The sequence below is a fragment of the Chelon labrosus genome, assembly GCF_963514085.1.
Source record: "Chelon labrosus genome assembly, chromosome: 19".
Taxonomy (NCBI): domain Eukaryota; kingdom Metazoa; phylum Chordata; class Actinopteri; order Mugiliformes; family Mugilidae; genus Chelon; species Chelon labrosus.
In genome coordinates this window covers 20095431-20117459 of record NC_140352.1, presented here as the reverse complement: position 1 = coordinate 20117459, position 22029 = coordinate 20095431, and the positions used below count along the sequence as shown (strand labels likewise).

Sequence of the window (22029 nt, the reverse complement as noted above, 5' to 3'; positions counted from 1 at the left end):
TTCAATGTAAAGAAAAAAGGAAAGATTCTGTCTCCAGAGCAACATGGCAGACTAGAGTGAAGAAGTACTCCCTACATAGATAGTAAGGGGCTCATTCTAAGCTTACAAAAACAGAATAGTTTGTTGTAATATGTGATTTTACAATGAAAGCATAGTTATGAATAATCCATTACTGCTAATAAATCACTCTTAATCACAAGCATACACCCCAAATCCATTATCACTACATGGTGAGCACAGTTATGTAGGTGTGAAGCTACTTTGATGACATCAATTGAAGTTAAATAGATCAACACCCACACACTAATTACTGAGTCACTGTGCAGCCCTAAATACCAGCACACAACACCAAGCTCCTATTGACCATGCTCTGACCCAAGTCTAAACTATTCTTACCGACATACACGACTCATCGTGATCTAAATTGTCTTCTCTGCAATGCCGCAATCTCTGTTGTGGTTTCTGAGCTCACACTGAATCACAAGGATTTTGTATTTATCTATCAATGTTGAAGGTGGGTTGTGTATAATATTTCCTCTCCTAGCTTGGAGACTTTTCAGGGAAATGATGGTGGAGTTTGTGTTCTCATGCTGTTGAGTTAATATATTTTAGCCCAGACTGAACAAGCACAGTATACCTGCTAATAAAGTGAGGCAACCTATTGAGTTCCTGTACACAAAAGGTCCATTCAGAGACACTTGGATTGGACTCTTTGCATTTAAACTGCACTGACTGCAATTGACTATCTGTATCACAGCCATATTCCCTGTTTTTCCAATGAGAACATGATGTTCTCATGACGTTTCAGCCGTTGAAGTCATTCTCATTTCATCTTAGCTCAATTAATTTCCTGTGTTTACTGGAATTCAAATAGTGGACCTCTGCCCCATAGCACTGTCCAAGAACTGAGAGAGGTTTGACAAACTTCCTTCCATTTCCCACACATTCGTGCATTCTTTTAACTTGAGACACACAATCCTGCTGCCTTTCTCCTGAATCTTTCAGACATGAGGATATACAACCCTAGCCTGTGTTTGCCTTCAGACTTATAAGACCTTTTGACATGCTGAAACACGTGTAAACGCTCTCCCTTCTCTACACCTGTGAAATGTGAAATCGAGGGCTATTTTTTTTAACCAATTTTGAAGTGCTTTTGTCTTGACTGGTTTGGGAATGAGAGCTTTCTAGGGGACAGATGAGTGGGCAAGGCCTCTGTGTTGTGTTGTTGCCTCCAGGCACTCTGTGTTGGGAATAAGTGGAGGTTGACCACCCCACCCCATCAAATTAGGACTACTTACTGGGGGCCTCCAGTCATCCACTCAGAGCAACCCATGAAAAACTGAGTAGAGAAGAAGGACGACTTAACTTGGTGTACTTATGAGTTTGTGTTGCAATACAGGATGGAACTATGGATGGTTTATATTTAAAAGGCAGATTGGAAATACTTAATTAAAAGGGTAAAAAATAAATGAGTTGTTGGTCAGAGCCTTTGCGTATAAGGCTGTGTGAGCCTCCCATTGAAGATCATTATGGATTGTTTGCTAAGTGTGGGTCTGGGGTTAGATGTGTGTTGGCTTTGTAGAGATATGGTGCGTGAGAGTCTTCTTTAACCCCTGCCCTTCCTTCCCCATGGTTCCAGTAGGAACTGATCTACTGGAATGTAAACATTCATGGATTACAGTGGGGTCACTGTACCCATTGCACAGAGCTACAAAACCATGGGAACAGTCATTCTGCATGTAATAATCAGGGTCTACAACAATGTAACTGCCATTCAATGCAATAGAAACCCCACATACCAAAGCTGTAGTATCCCTGTATATAACAAACCCTCATTTTCAATTTCACTCAGCCTTAACCCCAATGCAAACAAACAAAAGGGTATCTCCAGCATTAAGGTAGGCTAGGAAGTAAGAAAACTGACAGCTTCAGCAACAAGGGTCATAACCAACAGGTAGTACTTAAAAGTGTAGTCTACCCCACCCATGAATGCAGATTCTGTGAAATTCTTCTGCATGTCTTGGTCAACCAAACAAAATTCTTGCTCTAATTAACTCATAATCAGTTTGGCAGTGACTGGGACTGTGGTGCATGGGGAACCAAATACTCTAAATTTGGATAAACTGGGGAAAAAAATACTCAAAAATCCTTGTTGAGGGGTGCTTTTTAGACAATTCTCTAACTGAACCTCTGTCCAGTGAGGGACACCTCATGAGCACAAGATCGAGTGTGGTCAAGTAATTTCACAAGACTACAAGTTGTAAAAATAATATGGCACACCCAGCTGCTTGGAGTGGGAGTGTTGCCACCAAGACATAGTGGTTTATCATTTGTAACCTTGTAATTTAAGATACAATACTGTATTTAATTGTTTTATATGTATTATCTTTCCTAACTAAGTGTCATTTATTTCTGGTGCTCCTTATCTTATCCATGCCAAGTCATTTCAGTTCAAGCCCATAAATAGCGATTGGCCTGGCATGGCACATAACAAACTAGTCTATAACGTCTAGAGAAGTGAATGTTTGTCACCAACTGTCTTAGACTTAGACTTAGATAGACTTTAATCCACAAGGGAAATTGCTTTAAGGGAAAGTTGCCCATGGATGCTGTGATGGAAAAATTATCGCACTTTCAAATAATACTTGGTAAGTTATTGGACAAACCATTTGTCTATCACTCCTCAAGATGCAGGCTGAGGAGCTTTGAAAGCTAGTGTTGCTAGCTACTCTATGAGGTTAGCACCTCAATGGATAATTTCTTGCTGTGTTTATCAGGAAACCATGTGCTTTAAGGCTACACTGCATTGTGTTTTTTTTTGAATAAACGGTCAGTCCTTGCTGGCGTCACTATAGACTGTCAACACACACAAAACATGCTTGCCTTAGAGAGCGCTGATTGGTTGAGCCACTGTGGTTTGACCACAAACTCATAGCTTAAAGTCTGACGAGATGGATTATGAATAGTGAGTTGTGATCATGAAGTCTCAAAAGAATCCAGCTGGTTCGCAGGCTGCGTATGTTACTGCTTAGGCAGAAGTACTTTATCACCCAATCACATTGATCACTCACCAGAGTCCTTACTGTCCGCAGATTGACCTGATACATGTGTCCACTATTCCAACTGTGTGTTGACATGGACACAAGTTTACTATTACAGGAGAGTATAGACTAAACTGAGCACACTGAAATATCTCAATGAAATTTGGGCAAGGATGTATTATCACTTGATAAATTCCTAGGCTGTCTCCAAGAGTATTCTTATCTGTGCTCCTTAGTTTTTGCCTCTGTCTTAGTGACCACATTGTCCCGGATGTGGCTAAGATGAAAATCTTATCTCTTCTACTTTCTCATTGTTAAGATAAGTCCACTTCTTTAGTCAGAAGTACGGTAACTGCCTGGCTCAGCACCAAGTATGTTCTCTAAACATAAAACTCCTGAGGTTAGCCTGGGTGTGAAACACTATTGTACATGTCGCCACCATTGGTCTTTTTTACTGTCTTTATCTTTCGAAGAAAAAGTCAAAGCCATTACGTTAGCAGGAACATTAGATACACATGAACAACCAACAAGAAACATGATCCCAGCTGATTTACAACTAAAATTAATTGAGGTTTTCTTCTTCTAAAGTCTTAGAGATACATTTCCAAGTTTTCTCTCTGGCCTCCCCCTCCCTTACCCCCACTTCCCCGTTTGTGAATGTGTGCCAAAGAGCTTAATGAGTCTAAAAATAATGGCTTTCAAATTACTCTTGTTAAATTCAAATTACAGTCTGTAAAAAAAGCATTGTTGCCCCCCATATTCGCTCAAACACAGAGAAAGACTGAGTATGATCGCCCTCTTTGACTGGATAAGCAGAAAAGTTGTGGAGGAGGATAGCTGGGCTAATAAAACACAGAGGAGACATATTAAAAGCAGAATGTATTGAAGTATATTTATCTGGATACGAATTGACAAATTATTGGAAAAAGTAGGCCAATGTTTTCCCATAACAATGTAAACACTCACTGAGATGTTACTTAAACTTTGTGCTTCAAATAATGTAGAGCTAGTGGAGACAGTCCTCCTGTTCAGCCCTAAGGTCTATAATTATTTTGGTGTTCACTGCTGCGTAAGCCTGTGGACAGGATCATTTAACACACAGTACTTGGTCTATCAGCACCTTGACCAAAATAGTACTTTATTGCTTATAGCAAAGGAATAATAATTTCTTATGTGGTATGAGTTTTCTTTTCATGTGGTAATCCGGTTGATGGTGAACTTGGTGAATATGATCGCCATGTGGGGTTGATCTAAATTCTTGACTGTGGTCCACTGCTGTGCCATGGTGAGAAGTCCTTTTAAAGGCTTTTTCAGAATGTCTTTTTACCATCCTTCTCTGTGTACCCTCCTACATTTTCTCGTTCTTTTTAATGATTTCCAACCATTCATTAACCAGAGAAAGGCTCGCTCCCGAAGGCTTTGGCTGAACCAGTATCCACTCTCACTTGCAAGGTCCTCACTTTCACTTTTCTATTACTTCGGCCAATTCACTTTGCCGTCTTTTTACCTCTCACTCATCCTGCCACTCTCTTGTATCTCCTTCTTCCATTCCGGTCCTGTCTGGCCAATAAATCATTTGTGTTGGAGAGCGCAACCACCAGTATTGTGTAACTTCTTCCCCCCACCAAACCCGCCCTTGTCTATAAAGCCAAACAGGCCCTGACTGCTCGCTCAGTTTGTTCTAAACACTGGACCAAGATACTGACAAAAGGTTTCATTTAAAGTATCAGGGTGAGGGGTTAGACAGCTGAGACAGAAGCTAATAAAACAGCGGGGTAGGTGGAAAGGTGTCTGCATGTGAAATGGTGGTGGTGTAGGAACACTGGGAGGAATTTCCATTTTTGAAAGTGAAAATGCAGCTTTTGTGCATGAACCACCCACACACACACACACCACTGTTGCCCCAGTATATTTGCTCTACCAGTTATATTTAGGCTAGATGCATTTTGGATACATGGCTCTTTACTATAACAAATTTCAACGTAACTGGAATCCTGCCTTAAACAGTAACTCTGTGTAGTTTGTAGGTTGTAGAGAGGGATGGCTGAGTTGATTATGTGCATAATTACATTCAGACGTCTCATTTGGATGAAGTCCAGTTGCAACCAGTCCTGAGATTGGATGTCTAACAAGCTGTTGCCCATCATAGCCTAGACACATTAGACACAGCTGCAGTTGAGTGTCTTTCAGGGTTGGAACAGGTGCAGTTGTATTAGATGACCTTTAACCTTTTACCTCGGCTTGACGACCAGCCAATCCAGCCACCTGTTAAGGTCAGGCCTCTGCAGCCAAGATATCTTTAGAAAGAAAATGCAGCATTGGAGCTGGGTTTTGCGGTAGTGACGGTAAAACATACTGTATCCATGTGATGGTAGGGATTTGTAGGTTCACAGGTGAAAATATCTTCAAGTCAATCCTTTTATAAAATTGTTGGGCCTCATTTAATGAGTTGCCCTTGCTTATAAATGTTGCATTACCTGCAACTTAAGTATTTTGGCTTGTTGCTAATTGTTGTTGGGTGAGCCACTCTCTCTTAAATAACCCACTCCAGCTTTCCCAGGACCTGGCCCAAAATTCCCTTTTCCAGCAGCTATGGCCTGGCCTGCCTCCAGCCTCAGCACCCTAATCAGCTTAGTGCTCTCTCCTCTGTGCTTTCCCTCAGCTTTAACGAAAAAGCAACAACAACAAAAAAATCCCCATCTGCTTAAATTAACTGTTGTCTTTTTAAATTTTAACTACTAAATTGAAAACAGACCACTTATTTAATTTAATTACATATCAAAGTATTGCAGTAAAATAATTGCTTGCTTTTTATCATAACCAGACAAAAATAATGAAATCTGAAACAGAAGAGTTAGAACCAAGTAAAAACAACCGGTTTGTCAATGCAACTTATTTTGCTCAGCTAATATACATTTTAATAAGCAGAATATCTCAAATATAGAAATTCATCTGCATACCTTAATTAGAAAAGACCCAAATTTTCCTGGATTTACAAATATTGGCAGTAGCAGTCCAAATCGTTTTTGGCTTTGTTTAATTCATAATTGTTAAGATGCACTTTGGTTTACCATAGTTTCATTAATTAAATACTGTACTTTAGTGTTTAGGGAGTTCATTTTGTCTAGTTGGGTCCATTTTAAAAAAAACAGAGCACATATAGGAATGTTTTAACAAATTTATCTGTGAAGTTTTGTTACCTGATCAATCTTCCTTTTGGAATAGTTATCAGCTGTCAGATTAACTGATCAACCATCACACCTTGGCCTGTAGAAAGCTGTTCTTCAGCTCTGTGGCGGTATTAACAGAGTTCTCAAAGGAACACTTTCCTATCCCTCCTCCATTTTCCCTTTGGCCTGATGGGCTAATTTGCGTTCACTAAGTGAGGCTTTGGCAGACTTTGCTGTTATTATCAAAGGGTTATTTGAAGCCTCCTTTACATGTGTTATGTAATTTCTTCGCATGGTGTCGACTGAGGTGCTGAAACTAGTTTCTTTTCAACTGTTTTGCAGATTTTTATGTGCCCCTACTCCGATAAGGATTGCTTTTGTTCGAAACCCTAACTTTATTAGAGACAAAGCATAGAATGGGTGCCTATTCACCTTGGCCTACTTTCCAAATTGCTGTGTCAGAGCGCCGTATGGGATGCTGCAGCAGTTGAGACACTGCTGTTTCAAGGCACCTTGTGATTTTATAAGAACAGTTAATTTCCAGTGAAAGCCAAAAGCTGATCAGAGCTGGAGCTTTACGGTTTAGTGCTTTAGAAGTCAGTGAATGAGAATATTAACATACTCTGATACCAACAATTTTTAATAGTAGTGTTGCAAATTAAATTCAGTTCAATGCACAGGCTTTCCAGCAATCATTATAGGACTTGTAAAAGTAGCAGCTTGTACTTGTCGTTGGTGTAAATCAGTGTGTTTTATGTGGTATTTCACTGTGGTATCGGTGTGACATGCATTTGCATATACTCCTACTTCTAATTCTGCTTGTCTGAAAGGAGTATTTAATAAAACGTTTACATTGCAGTTAATGTCCTTACTGAATTTTTCGGATTGACTTTATTTAGTGGTTGGTTGCATAGCAGAAAGAATCAAATACACTGCTACACATGCAGAAATTAGCAGTGACTGTACTATCTAGAGTGAAGGTTATAAACTGAACTGATAAGCAGAGCAAGTAAACATACAAGTGGTTTCATTTTCAGGTGCAGAGACAGAAGTGGTAGCTTTGACAAATATTACAGGGAGCTGGATAGAAAAGAAAGGGAAAAAAAGCTACAAAACCACACAGACACGCACACCTCTTCTTAGACAGTCTGACTCTGAGCAGTCCAGGCAACATGACACAACTCGACTGTAGCACCTGTTTCTGCAGCCAGCCCATCTACTCACCACCCAGACATACGCTGACAGATTTCTCATGCCCTGTCTGCCTTTTCTTGTATTGCATTAACACTTCATTAATACCATTACCATCAACACCAATGCTGTATCATAGAATAAAATACTTAATTATTCTTCCTTATAGTGGGCAGCCAACAATCTTGGTCACATATCTGGGGTACAGTTACACCTGATTGACCAAACACAATCCTATCCTCCGTTTGAAAAGAATCTTGCTGTACTAGCAGATAAAACTGGCTTCATCATCTAACTCACCCTCCTCTTCCTCCTCCTCTGCATTTGCCGGCTGCTGGCCTTCTAACACACCATTAAACCACCCACATCCTCTCACCATTCTCCATAAGAAGAGAAGTACTGCTGCCACCCACAAGCCTCTCTGAAATACCTGGTACAAATATGTGTGAAATGTGTTATGTTTTGATTTTTTGTTCCTCTTGTGTTCGCTCAGCGTAGTGCTCAGCATTGCTCTTTTTGTTAGCCATCGCTGTAGCACTGTTGCTTTGTAACCATCGAGCATACATACCAGTGGGGTGAGGTGTATCTGAGAATGCTTGCAGGACTGTACCTGGCCCTGCGGCGGGATGTCAGATATCCACCATATGGCTTAGACTGATTTTTATAGTGCTATATGTTTATCTAAAGTACAGACAGAGGTTAGGGATGGTGTCAAAGCTGAAGCTGTGCTATTGTACTGGCTTAAAGTCATCTCAATATAGGGGTAAAATTATAGGAGCGTGAGGACTCTGGGACTGTGATGATTGTAATCTTGTCCATGAGTCTGTCAGCTCCATTTCCTGGACTGATTGCTATGTATATCTATGTTTGTGTGATTATTGTGGATTTGGGAAGGAGAGACCAGCGGTTTGATAGGTCTTTACAGCAAAACCAAAGGTGACTCTATCCATCTGGCACCTGAGGATATTTCCCTGCAGCTGGTTGTTGGCATGCTCACTGGTATCGAAAATGTGTGTTTACCTCTGTTATCCTTAGTTGCTATGGAAAGATTTATTACCTTATTGCTGCTATTGGTAATGAGCAGAGGACAGACCCTGAAGAAAACAGATTCTAGGCTATGTTCATGAGTCAGGATGAAGCGGTGCCAGTTCATCAGCTTTCCTTTTGGCTTCAGCATCTTTAACGATCAAAGCCAAATAAATGTTCAGTGAATAACTTCAAAACAATCTGAGAGAGTCTTGCTGGTACATGTTTTAAAAAAAGAGTAATGTAACTTGACAAATGAAATCATAACATTTAAATTTGTCACCACACAGGCTGGCAGACAAACTGGCAGCCAATACGAGATAACAGATGTTTCTAACTAACAAACAGGTGTTTGCAACTAACTTGGTTATTGAGCAATATTTTAGGTGTATTCTTACTCATGGGAAACTAACCACGTGTGAATGCATTGTAAAAAAAAAAAAAAAAAAACACTGCAATTTGTGACTCAGTCACATAGTAAAATGCAATTTCATTCCACGCTCTCAAGTGAGCCACATTAACTGAACTCTTACTTTCCATGACTAGAAATGCGTCTGTCAAACACAAAAATGTTGATGGCAGAGGAAGAGAATTTGCTTCACAACCTAAAATCGAATCATTTGCCAGCTGCCAAAATAAGCAAATATTTCTTTCACTGTGTCATGAGGAAGAAGGGGATGTTTTTCTAAGCTGCAAAGTGGCCAAGAGTGAAGGAAGCCAAGGGACATGCATGCATACATGGAACTCACTAATTACCATTGTAAACAAAGTGTTGATTCCTGAAGCTGCTACACAAAATCTATACATCTGTTCAAATGTTGTGTGCTAAGTAGAAGACTCAACTATGCAGCATACCTGCATTTTTATGCAATATGGAATTAAAACTTTGCTTATATACAACCTATTCACTATTTTTTCCGATGTTCATAATCGGTTGCACCTCCTGTGCGTCATTCCAATAAACGGTATTAAGACATGGTTAGTGAGGTTGGGGTTAAAATAACACATGTGGCTGCTCATTCAGTTATCTCAGACTAGAATGGAAAGAAACCAAATCTTGCTCTGATTTGTGTTCCTCTGAGGCTCTATTCAGTGACTCCCATCGAGACAGTATTCATGCTATTGTCTGAACAACTTCAGAGACAAGAATAAGTTTATGCTGGCTTCATAATTTCCATGCTCTGATCACAAAAGACACTTGTTTGGGCCTCTTGTCTCTTAGTTATTTCCTTGTTGAGGGTTAACGGGAGGAGTGGCTCTGTGGACTGCGGCGGCTGACAATCCCACATTGTGTGAACTGGTGCTGCTTCACAAAGGACCCATTGTGGAGAGCGGTAGCCCAGGGAGAGTGGACTGGGTCTAGGTTAGGTGACAGAGAGGTATGGGTTTGGGGGGCCTGGGTCTGGGGGCTAGGGCCATGGTGGCCCAAAGTAAGGACATGTATCGGTGCTCAGCTGACACATTGCTGGCGTTTCAAGGGTGCAAAACATATACCGTACTCCCACTCTGCCACCACCTGCTTCAAATAAGCTCTCAAATCTGTCAGAGGTGAGCAGCTTTATGAAAATAGGTTTTTAATCAAAGCTGTTGTCAGTCTCTGATTTATTTTCTGTCCCACAGAATCAAATGCAGTGATTATAAACTGGGGGCTTAAGCTGCTTGTACAACTGTTCCCAGAATTTGAAATATTTTGCTGTTTATCCTCTTCTGACTCCAGCTCAAGGACAAGCCCACATGTGCGGTGGACTCTGGATTTGTTTACACAGACAGATGGCCGCGCTGTCTAAAGTCACAGTCCACACAACCCCTTTTTTTTTCTGCTCCACTGCTGTGGGCTCCTTGACCACCAGCTCTAGACTTTATCTTCCTCCTCACACCCTCTACCTTTTCGTCTCTCTGTCTTTAAACTCTCCCTCTCTCCCTGCCTGAGAGTGACAGGGCTCTCAGGTCAAGCTGACGCCGGTCTCTCTGCCCAGTCTGAAGCAGGCCTAGGTCCTCGCCCAGCTGTCCTACAGTCTATTTGTCGTTCTGTGTGTCAAGCCCGGCTGTTGCCCTGGCCTCTCACCTTAGTGTCAAGAGCCCTTCAGTATTGGTCCATTTTGAAAGCCACAGATTTAAGAAGTTGAATCAAACAATGCTTGTGGGCTGCTTGTATTTTCTACTGTACAAGGGAAGCATGTGTCAGATTTTTGTCTTACTTTTAGCCTAGTTGGAACAACCTACTTCCAGTTTGCTGTGCCAAATTTCTACACTGGTCTTTGTTTCAGTGTAGAGGAGATGAGAACGAAAGTGTCACTTAACAGCGACGGAGTAAACATGGACTCTCATCTAAGGGTGGGATTGCCACAAACTGTTAACTATTGACTTCTCTGTCCACATTAGAGGGCATTCATGGGCTTAAATTGCTCCGTTGCTGACAGGCTATGGTTATTGCTGTGCAAATTAGGTCCTTGAGTCAGATTTATTTGGTCACTAGCTAACCTTTTAATTTTGTTTCCAGCTCTATCTCCTAATATATGCCGATTTGCTGAGGGCTGTAATTTATCATCTGTGGCTTGGTGTTTAAAGCTTAGAACTACTGTGGTATTTTGATGCCTATCATTCTATATGTATATTTGGTGCAGTGAAAGTATGAAAGAAAAAAAAAAAAGCTGTTCAAACATCTATCTGTTTTCAGTGTGGTTAGTTATGCAGTACTTGGTTACTTCATTGAACAAATAGAAATCCCTCAGTCTGTGTTAGATTATCAAGGGTTTTGCAAGTCATTTGGAGGTCAGACTTGGTGAAAGTCAGTTTTCTGAACATGTAACGTTTGTGGTGCAATTATTTGCTTTCTTTAGGTCTTTGTAAGAATGCATCTGCATGTGTTTTATTTACTAATGCAGTTAGAAAGCCATCATGTTACAACAGCTGTATAAAGAACACAGCAGGTTCACTTGGAGCAATGCAACGCAACAGACTACAACTAGATTATTTTATCTGTTCCAAGTTCACTTTGACCCCCCCATTCAGCGTAAATGAGCCGTGCTCGCATTCAAAGCCACTGTGTACTCACATAAACCTGCCTAAGTCATTGTACACAAAGTAGTGTTATTCAGGAAGTCCTGTGGTTGTGTTATTTTTTTCCTGACAGCTGGCATCCACGTCAAGAGTGTGTAGCAGGCTTTGCACGTTGCAACTAGGCATCAGACAGATTAAACTAAAAACTGCATACTGAACTCATGAACTCGCACTGTTTATAAAAAGAACAGGCAGTCCTTTCATTCTTTTCCTAGTAGTACATTATACAACATGGGTGTGAGATAGGGTTGGGACAGTCAACATTGTGATGTACACACACACACTGTATCCAAAAAGAATGCAATGTGACTCCTTTTTAAGCAAAACAGTCTAGTTCATTTGATAAATGATGCAATGTCTTTTTATGCATCTGCTCCTACATAGACCCTTTTTTAAAAATAGTCTACTTCAGTCATAACTACCAGAAGACATTGTTATTACTGTGCTGATTATAGATAGCTTGTCAGCTACTCATTAAGTACATGTTCCTGCTGAGTCCATCATAGTTGTCAGGTTGTCAGCTGCTAATTTCCTTCTCTAAAATGACTATGTCTACAACAGTCCTTTATTTTAAGTGGAGCTTGTACATTTTAAATGCTGCAACACATATCAAAAGTCAGAGATATATCAAAGTGAATCCGAACAAGAACATTGCTTTTGCACAGACTGTTACATCAGTGCTTGGTGCGCCAAGCTTGGCACTGCAACTGATGCCCGGGTGGATTAGGAAAAAAGCAGACCATGTGGGGGGGACTTGTAGGCACGTCTGTTCACTTCCCCACTTAACACTTTCTCTGTGTGTGTCTTCTGATGTGATCCTCCAGCCGAGCACTCTACCCCAGGGTACAATCAACATGAACCAGTGCACCGACGTCATCGATGGTGAGTCCAGGACGGGTCAGAAGAACTCGCTGTGCATCCTGACCCCTGAGAAAGAGCACTTCATACGGGCTGAGTGTAAAGAAATCATCAACGGGTAAGACATAATGATCTCCTATGTAACATATATACTATAATGATGTGTTATCATAAGATTTACACATATAAATCTTGCATTTAGCTCTGTGTATACATATTACAAAGATTGACTTTAGGTGTGGGGTATCGTTTGTGTTGTTTTTTGGATTGAGTTGGAAGGGATGATGGTGACAAAGAGGAATAGTTGTGTGCAACTGCTGTGGCAGCCAGAACTGCTCTGCCCCCTGCTGTCTCCTTCGGGCTGTGCCTTTTAGAGAGTTGTAATTCACACTGCAGTGACAGTGCACATTCTTGATCGGTTTCCTCTCCTTGCTCCTCTAGCCCTCTCTCTGTGTTCACGACTTTCTATAAACCACAAAACAGATCTAAATACACAAAGTTTAATCTTCATAATTCTCTAATCTCTTGCTTCTCTTCTATGATGCTGCACATTTGCAGCATATTCCTGCACAGCTCTCTCCCTCCCTGGCTGTACACTGCATATTATGGCTATTCTTGGTGGAGTGTGACTCACAACACCCACTCTTCATTTTGCTACCTGCTCTATCACCTCCCACTCTCCTCTCATCTGTCTTCCATGTGTTGCTTCTTGACCATCACACTACCAACTTAGCCCTCGAATGGTTGTCGTTAACTGACAAGAGATTGTATGTTTTATCCTGGTTGTGTTAAATTTCTTTTGATTCATTATTACAGTATGAAAACGGTGCTGTGTGGGCAGTCATTCATTTATAACTGCGTCACATGTTTGCATCTGTGACAGTTTATGGTGCGAGACTCCACAGCAAAGGCTTTCACTCTTTACAAAGTGGGTGGATTAGAAAAATATCAAGACAATGCTTGCGTGTTCTGCACTGTAGTCACTGACTTAAATGTTCTAATAGCTGTAGAAGCAAGGCCTATTACACTGAATACACTGAGAAGCAGGGTGACATTTCATTATTATAGACTGACCATGTTTTTCTTTCTAAACTTACTAAATAATTAGTTTGAGTCATCAGTGAATTTATATGTGAGAATTCTTCTCAAAATTAAAAAAAAAAAAGTGCAAATGAGATTTTTTTTGTTTTGCTACTTAAGAGATTAGGCATTGATGTGTTTTTCTTTTTCAATGCAGAAAAAAAAATGTTAATTTACTTCAGGCAAACATCATGTTTTGTTCTCTGGCACGAAGAACTTTGTCACATATTGATCCACCGCGGATGAAAGATCGTCAGTATTTAGAGTTTCAGAAACACTGACTGTTTTTCATTATTTGTAGATGGCAGGAGGCTCTGACTGTGTACCCCAGGACCAACAAGCAGAATCAGAAGAAAAAACGCAAGGTTGATCCACCCACTCATCAGGTATTACACCTACTCACACTTTCCACTGTGAAGTGTTTGGATCTTCTCACACTGAACAAGGATGAAGGCTGTGTTTTTACTCATTTCTGTAGTGTGTGGCTGCACTCTTATCCTGGAAAACTTAAAACCAAGGATTCGTATATAGATGCACAGTATATTGTAGTATATGTAGTGCCTCTCAAACTACACTTCTTACTAGAGGGAGGGAGACAGATGTATTTTTTTTCTGCCGGCAACATGTTCCACAGTTTATACTGTCTATATTTGCATCCTTTAGTCAAATGATGTGTCTGTCCCAACATTACTAATGCTTGTCTAACTTAATCAGTTGTCGCTGTTATAAAGCAGCTACAAAGTTATAATGTGCGTGTGGATGGTATTGTTGGTGAGCAGTAAAACTTGGGTCACGCTTCCAACTCTGTTCATCTGGTTTTATTGATATGGAGCAGTGCTATTTAGTTAGTTGGAAGCAAACATTACTGAGCTATCAAAATGTTCCCGAGCAAACAGCCAAAGGTAATGATGACAACCGCCTGCTATGACAACATTCGGCAGCTACTATGACCATGTGTCTCTTGCATGAGAATTTGCTGGTGCACACAATTTCATTGTCATGTCCAGCGGCTGCAGAAAAGTCTCATTCTGGATTAAAAAAAAAAAAAAAACGTCCATGAGGGATCCCACAAACATTGTCTTGATTCACACTTAACAGCGCTGAGCCCTTGCAGTCTAAAGAAGAAAACATGTTTAAGTCTGTGAGCCCATAAATGCAAACTTGGCCAGTAAATCCTGGTAGCGCAGCTTATTAGCCGATCCTTCACATTTACTGTTTTGTAGAGGGGGCCAGAAAGAGAAATTTTCTTTGGAGAACAATGAAGCATTTAGAATAAAACTGAAATATTAATGGCAGCAGAAGAGAGAATAATAAGTATATTTACACAAAGTCGAGAAACAAAAAGAGAAAATAAATGTGGGTTCAAAACCTTCAACCACAATACCCATAGGGGATAAAAAGCATGGCAAGCTCAATCAGACTTCTCCTTGGTAGGTAGCAATAAAACAAATGACTGTATAAGACTCTGTTATGATAATAATGGTTTCATTGATTAGACAATATGTAGGCATGACATAAAATAATATTGTACAGACCACCCACTGTGGAATTTAGAGCCCCCCCCCCCCCTCCTCCCCTTCCTTCTTTTTGATGCCAGGCCAAATTTGTGGTGAGTGCGCACAAAATTCAGTCTGAAGTTCATTGTCTGCTTCCTCTAAAGACGGGGCCCTGAATCAGACGGTGACCTTTCTGGGCTTACACAAACAGGCTCATTTGGAGAGGAACAGTGATGACTTTGACTGTGTCCCAGCTGACCCCATCATTTTGGTCTTCATCCATTGTGCATTCATGTTTAGATAAGAGAAGCGGCTGCTAGGAATAGAAACTGAACTCAGCCACTGTTCTGTAAATGTGCATGTCAACCATGATTGCTCCACAGTGTGATCGTTTCACTTTCATACATGAGTGAAATTTATAGTGTGTGAATGTGAAAAATTACTTGCGCGAGTGACTCTCTCGAAACTCTTCTCAGGCACCGATCATTGCTGTTGCCTGTCACAATGACAAACAGGTCATGTCAGTTGTCGCGAACTAATATTAATTCCGTGACATAACTTGATGAGAGGCCAAAATGAAACTGGGCTGTTGTTCGGTTTGTGTTTCTCTGCAAGCTGCCGTATGTAGTCTCCCAAAGGTTGTTTGTGAGGTAAAAGAAGTATCGCTCTCTACTACTATTTAAGTGTTTCTGTCAGAGTCTGACATATAACCACCCGCTGATCGCATTACATCAAGTTCCTCAGCTCAGATTTCCAGAAAGAACAAAGTCAATCTACATTTAGTTCTGATTCAGGAGCTTTTGTGTTTCCAGCAAGTAGATATTTGAAAATAAGCTGTGCCAATCTGCCAAGAGACTACTCTTAATTTACTGTGTAACTACAGATTTAATCATTAATTTATATCTTCTGATATTTGTTTCCACCACGACCATATTTGGCACAAAGATTTATTTGAAGATGAAGTGAGTTGTGTCCCATCCTATTTTTTGGTAGAGGCTACAGGTCACGAACAGTAATTAAATCATTACTTTTTTCCACAGCACAGAATTCTGCTAACATTTAGATGGCTTACAATTATGATTGTATTTTATCTGCATCTCTGCCTTTAACAATCCTACTTATGGAGGACCACATTGATGCTGTGGATTAGGATTTGTGTGCGTGTGTCAAGGCCAAGTCATATAATTGAGGCTCACGTTTTCCACACCTTACTCTGTCAGCACCACATATCTGAGCACAGTAACATGTTTGCCTTGTGGGTAGAGCCCTTTAATGTAAGCACCTGATCTTGAGTGTAAAATAATGACGTGACAGGAAACAATGTGTGTCTCATATTGTGACTGAACACCTTTGAGTTTTTATGGTTAGCCATAAAACGTGTGATATCTTAAGCTTAATATAATGATGCTCCGTTTCACATGACACAGAAATATTAAAGTTATTATGAGACAAATACATCCAGCACTGATTATAATCAGCAAACATTAACACCAAAGGCTTTTTGTGATTGGCAGGGTGGAGTCACTCCAAGCCAGTGTTTTTCCACTGAAGACATGAATGGACACCCAGTGAGTTCAGCTTTGGCCAAACTTTTTTTGTCCTGCTTCACCTTTAAAAATCCCAGACTTTCAATCCCACCAATATAAATTATATTCATTATCCCAATCAGTCTCGGTGAAGGGTGAATACAAAAATGTATTCTCAGAAACATTCTCAGTGATTCAGCATGTTTGTGGTGATTGGAGAAGACTGGATGAAAAAGTGAATGTTTGAGGGTCGCTTTGCTTTGGAAATCTTGCTCTCTCTTGGTACCTCAATGATCTGCTGACCACTGGAGGGACTTTCTGATATGTTCTGGTGACAACCCAGCTTTGAACAACTTTTGAAGATGATCTACATGTTATTTTTGTTTTAATCTTGTTTGCTATGAATGAACTCTTTGTTCTTAGTCAAACTATCGACCTGTTTCTCCTTTTTAGGCTTCCTCTTTCTCTCTTCCAATAACTTAAGTGGCAATTTCCTTTTGTTATATAATATATATTGGATTCCCCTGAAAAATCCAAAAAGCATAAACAAAACAAACCAGAGATGAGAGATCTTTTGCCACTGATTAACAAGTGTACTGTATACTGATACAGTGGTATTTCCATTGGCCCATGATTGGACCCCACTATAGCTTTGGATGGGGATACAATGGAGCACATGCACATCATTTGTTCTCACATTTACATTTATCATTTAACTTTTCTTTAATCTCTTTCCTTCTCATATTCCTTTTTGTAGTCTCTCTGTGACCTTACCTCCCATTATGTCCTTTCCTCTATTCATCCACTCCTTCCACCCCAAACCCTTGCACAGGAGCCTGGCCCTGCTAAGGTAACGGTGACCAGCAGCAGCAGTGGAGGCAGTATCCCATGCCTGCCCAGCAGTATCGCCAGCGCCGAGCGTGTCCCGATGAGCCGCGCCACTCTGTGGCAGGAAGAGAGCCGCTGGAGCAGGGCCACCATCCCCTGCAGCCGCAGTGCCTCCTGTCTCAGCCAGATGAGCCAGAGCCAACCAGACTCCAGTATCACTACTCAAGATGGTGAGGGCTAAGAAGAGGATGTGCAGCTGCTTCAGCTTCCTGTGTATATGATAAAGAAATCCAGGCAATTTTAGGACGCTGTCTTCCCAGCTAACATAAAAGCATATTTGTTTGGCATGTGATAGTTTTAGCAAACATTGAAACAAAATCTGCAATGACTTGGGCTTAAGCATGAGCTCTTTCAGGCACTCCCAGTATTAACTATCTAACTATTCAGTTTTGTAGTACAAATCACGTTAACATTTATAATGCAATGCATAGACAGGTTGTTTCACATCTGTGGTGGTGTGTGTGTTTATTTCAGATGGTGGCACTGTGAGCACTGGACGGAAGGTACGCGTGGAGAGCGGTTACTTTTCCCTGGAGAAGACCAAGTCGGAGCCTTCTCCACAGTCAGAACATCACCCACAGCCTCCCCAACATCTGCCCCTGTCCTCTTCAGCATCATCCTCCTCTTTAGGACCTCCCAGTTCAAGGTACAGCTCTGAATCAGAACCCCAAACCTCCCCTAATCAACTTTCCCAAGACCCTATCCCCTCTCCAGGTGCACTTGTTTCCCCAAGCTACTCCACCATCAGCTCCTCCCAGAGCTCGCTGGACTCTGAGCCTAGTGGGGTTACACCCACCTGGGAGGGACGAGGTGGTGGTGGAGGGAGCACTAGTAGCGTCAGTGGTGGTGGAGGCAGAGCTGGCCGGGGTGGCAGGGAGTACACATCCCTGTCAGATGTGCCACGGGCTCGCAGACTGAGCTACCGCGAAGCTTTCCGCTCTGAGAAAAAGCGCCAAGAGCTGAGGGCACGCACAAGGAGTCCTGGGAGAGAGGAGGTGGCTCGGCTCTTTGGGGAGGAGCGCAGGTGAGGATACTTGTAATGCTCAGCATGCCGAAAAAAAATATTTTGCAGAGATATAAGTTTCTTGCACTTGCTTTCTGATGGACCAAACCAGTGCTAAACACATAGCAGGGGAAGCATAATGCAGTTTCACAGGTGATATTGATGGCAACATGATTAATAATCATTAATGAGCCACTGGTTGTTACCCCTTGGCAAAGCCTTAAAACCTGTAGATGGCAAGTAAGAGATACCAAGTAATTATGTGAAGCTTATGCATTCAGCATTGTAATTTTTAGCACCACCTTCTGGCTGCTGTCTGAAACAGCCCTGTCTGTTTTGCGTCTTTTGCAACTAGTGCCTACCCAAGCTTACCAGTGGCTTGCCATTAATGATTTGGCCGATTTATGTGCATGTGTTACGTTATTCTCTACTGGTCTATGCCTTTTACCCTGGCTACCTTGCTAGTTTTTGTTGTTTCAATCTTTTCCAGGGGCTTCTGAACAGAGCTTCTCAGAGCTAATGCCCAATCAGCCCTTCCACCCCTGTCCCAATGCTGTTCCCTGCTGGTCACCGCTGATTCCTGCTTTCTATCATTTCATCTCTGCACTGCCTGGGAGCGCACACATGCACTGTTTAATGATAAATGACTTCATTTGCTGAAGCATACTCGAACATACTGGTGATTGGTTATACATACATTTTAGTGTCTCCTACTTTACTCATTTCTCAAATACATACACATTAACAAGTGCAGCGTCTTAAGGTAACGCCGACTGTGTTGCCATGTCTGCTTACTTCTAGAGTGTGTTTAATCGATCATCCTAGTCATTTTCCTTCTCTTCTAAAGTCTTTCATCATATAACACTGCTCTTTATTCTTTGGTGTATCTCTTTGGGGGTATTAACTCTTCTTTGTCTTGATTATTGTTTACTATGAAAAGGACTTTGAGGAGAATGATGTCCAAAGCATTCAGTCTGCGCACAGTTACCTCAGACTTCTTGAAATTGATTATGAGTCAGATTTGCTTTCATGCCATGCTCTGGTCTTGTTCTTATGCTTTTTTATCTGACTCTGCTGCATCATTACATTATTTTTAAGAATATTTAATATGTTTTTGATATGCTGTACATGTTTTCAAAGAATTATCTTGATATTTTGTCATTGTCTGATAAGCCTGTAATGCATAGTGAAACATATGGTATGTATTAAAAAATGGTCATTTTGTGTTTCCTAGGCGGTCTCAAATCATCGGCCGGTTTGAGGATGGTCAGTATGTTGAGCGCATGGACACAAGCAGCTCCAACGATCCCTCTCCCTCAGCTAACACAGTGCTAATCCAGAGACAAGGCCGCAGCGAGAGACGCTATCTGGCTAACAAACATGTATGCTCTTCTCTTCATTAATCCTTCCTAAACTAAACCACGTAACATGTTTCCTCTAAGAATTTACAGAGTTTAATCCACATGAATTTCATTTCTAATGCTAGATTTATATTTGTAGGATACGTCACTGGATGCAGGAAAGGACCGTTCAGTCCCTGATGTGTCTAGCTCCAGTTTAGTCAACTTACGAAGAGCCAAGTCATTGGACCGCAGAGTCACAGAAACCTCAATGACGGTGAGTGCTGACAGTACTTCTGAAGTGCAAATGACGATAATCTGCGGACTATAAAATCATCTAGTTCCTTCAAGATGGTGCAGAGAAAACAGATGCAATGCAGTTGAGATTTAACTCATTTCACTGCATTGGTGACCATTTCACTGCACTGGTGACCCATTTCACTGCATTGGTGTTTTATATGGTGCAATAAGAAGCATGCTGTGAGAACGTTTCATGTGACAGTGAGGAGGATGTAAAAAACTTCCTCCTTGGCTGACCTGAGACCTTAGTTAGCTCTGTGATGCTACGTGAGCCAGCAATGTTTGTTGTGTATGAAATTAACTTCTGCAGCTGGTAATGTCAGACTATAAGGAAGAGCTGCTCAAACATAGTCATTTGAATCACAATATGCAGAAGAAGAATTGTACCAGATGGAAGTAGGGCCAGCTCACATGGAAGCGGGGGTTGCTATGGCTGGTGCCAAAAAGTGATGACGTGGGTAGATGCACCCTTCTGTGCTGTGATTTGGTTGATGAATGTATTTAGATAGATATAAAACGGTTCACAAATGAGACTGGATTTTTATGTAACCACATTTTAATGTATGATTTTTAATGCTGTGATTTTGACAAGCTACGTGCCACCCAGTTCTCTGACATTTGAGACAAAACGGAACCCTCTATGGCCTATATCTCCGAACTTCTGCAACTTGCACCAAAGCGATCTAGATGTGCAGCACTACAGGCCCCAGGAAAATCATGCATGTCAGATTTTGTTGAGCCCCTTTTAAAGTAGCCTTCATGTTAAGGCTGTATCTTCTTGAGGTCTGATCTCTGGTCAGTTCAGAGAGTGTTGCGTGGCTGAGTCAGTCAGCGTGGGGTTGGTCTCTCTGCGACGGAGCTGCAGCTGCCTAACCCCCCACCCAGTCAAACACACACGTACACATGTACACACCACTGCCGCCTCCGCTACCGATGATTATAAATAGCCAGCAGAGAGACGGCCGCAGTCGTGTGTATGTCCCCGGGGCAGACTGAAAGAAAGATTGTCAGCATATGAAGTGAAGGCAGTTAGCCATCAGAATGACTCTCTGCCAGGCGATGACACCACACCTGATGAAGCTCAACAAAAACAAGGTATTGCTGAGTGAGGAGAAGCCAGGTTTGGGACAAATGGTTTACTTTAGAGTCTATAAACAGACTTGAGCTTGGTTTCGATGGGCAGCAGTTTGTGTTTCACAGGGAGAGTCCAGCTCCCGCCAGTCAGTCTGTATAGCTGGGGCCACATATTGGTACTTAACCTTCTTCTGCTGAAGGGGTTACCAAAATGTAAACAAATACATGTAAATGCAGCAGTGTGTAGCAAGATGTCTGTTATATTCTGACTGCATAAGGGACAAACACTCACCTAATGATGACTTCAATTTTATTGACAAATAAGTCCGAAATATTTCAACGGAATATACTTGATCTTTTCCCTCTTCAATACTTTTACTGTTTCATATTGTTGTTTCTTAATGAGTTAAACTAGTTGCAGTGCATACTATTACACTTGGATCTCTCTTCATTGCAGCCAGATCTGCTGAACTTCAAAAAAGGATGGATGACAAAGCTATATGAAGATGGAATGGTAATTTGTTTTCAATTGTAGGATTTAGTGATTATCTGCTTCTACTGAATTGAAGAACTTTGTACAGTACTGGTCTCTTTTGCCCCCTTTTAGTGGAAGAAGCACTGGTTTGTCCTGACAGATCAAAATTTGAGGTACTACAAGGACTCAATAGCTGAGGAGGTAAGGCTTGTTGTACAGAGGGTGGATTAAATTAGTTAATTTGAATAAGAAGACAATTAAGAACAGATTACTGTTACTGCTCTGTTTGATTTTCTCTATTAGGCTTCAGAAATGGATGGTGAGATTGACCTTTCCACATGTTATGATGTCAAAGAGTTTCCAGTCCAGCGGAATTACGGTTTCCAAATACTGGTGAGTGTTGATTCTTCATGTCAGCGATTGCCCTGCATCATTAATCACCAGTAAAAATGAGACTCATTGTCTACACAGTTTAGTTATGTGGTCTCCTGCCAGTCTATA

General features: G+C 41.2%; 1 protein-coding gene across 3 annotated transcripts in view; it reads left to right on the top strand.

Annotated features, from left to right (window-relative positions):
- The window catches only part of LOC311504185 (myosin phosphatase Rho interacting protein), a 44552-nt gene that overhangs the window by 8678 nt on the left and 13845 nt on the right, over nucleotides 1–22029 (top strand). For 2 of the 3 annotated variants that reach the window (XM_084567188.1, XM_084567189.1), the window contains exons 4-13: nucleotides 12313–12464; nucleotides 13728–13812; nucleotides 16437–16490; nucleotides 17281–17506; nucleotides 17811–18360; nucleotides 19574–19721; nucleotides 19840–19956; nucleotides 21511–21567; nucleotides 21661–21729; nucleotides 21832–21921. In XM_084567188.1, the coding sequence (XP_084423314.1) occupies nucleotides 12313–12464; nucleotides 13728–13812; nucleotides 16437–16490; nucleotides 17281–17506; nucleotides 17811–18360; nucleotides 19574–19721; nucleotides 19840–19956; nucleotides 21511–21567; nucleotides 21661–21729; nucleotides 21832–21921 (1548 nt within the window). The remainder of the gene's footprint in view (nucleotides 1–12312; nucleotides 12465–13727; nucleotides 13813–16436; nucleotides 16491–17280; nucleotides 17507–17810; nucleotides 18361–19573; nucleotides 19722–19839; nucleotides 19957–21510; nucleotides 21568–21660; nucleotides 21730–21831; nucleotides 21922–22029) is intronic. The other variant, XM_084567190.1, reaches the window with a different exon arrangement.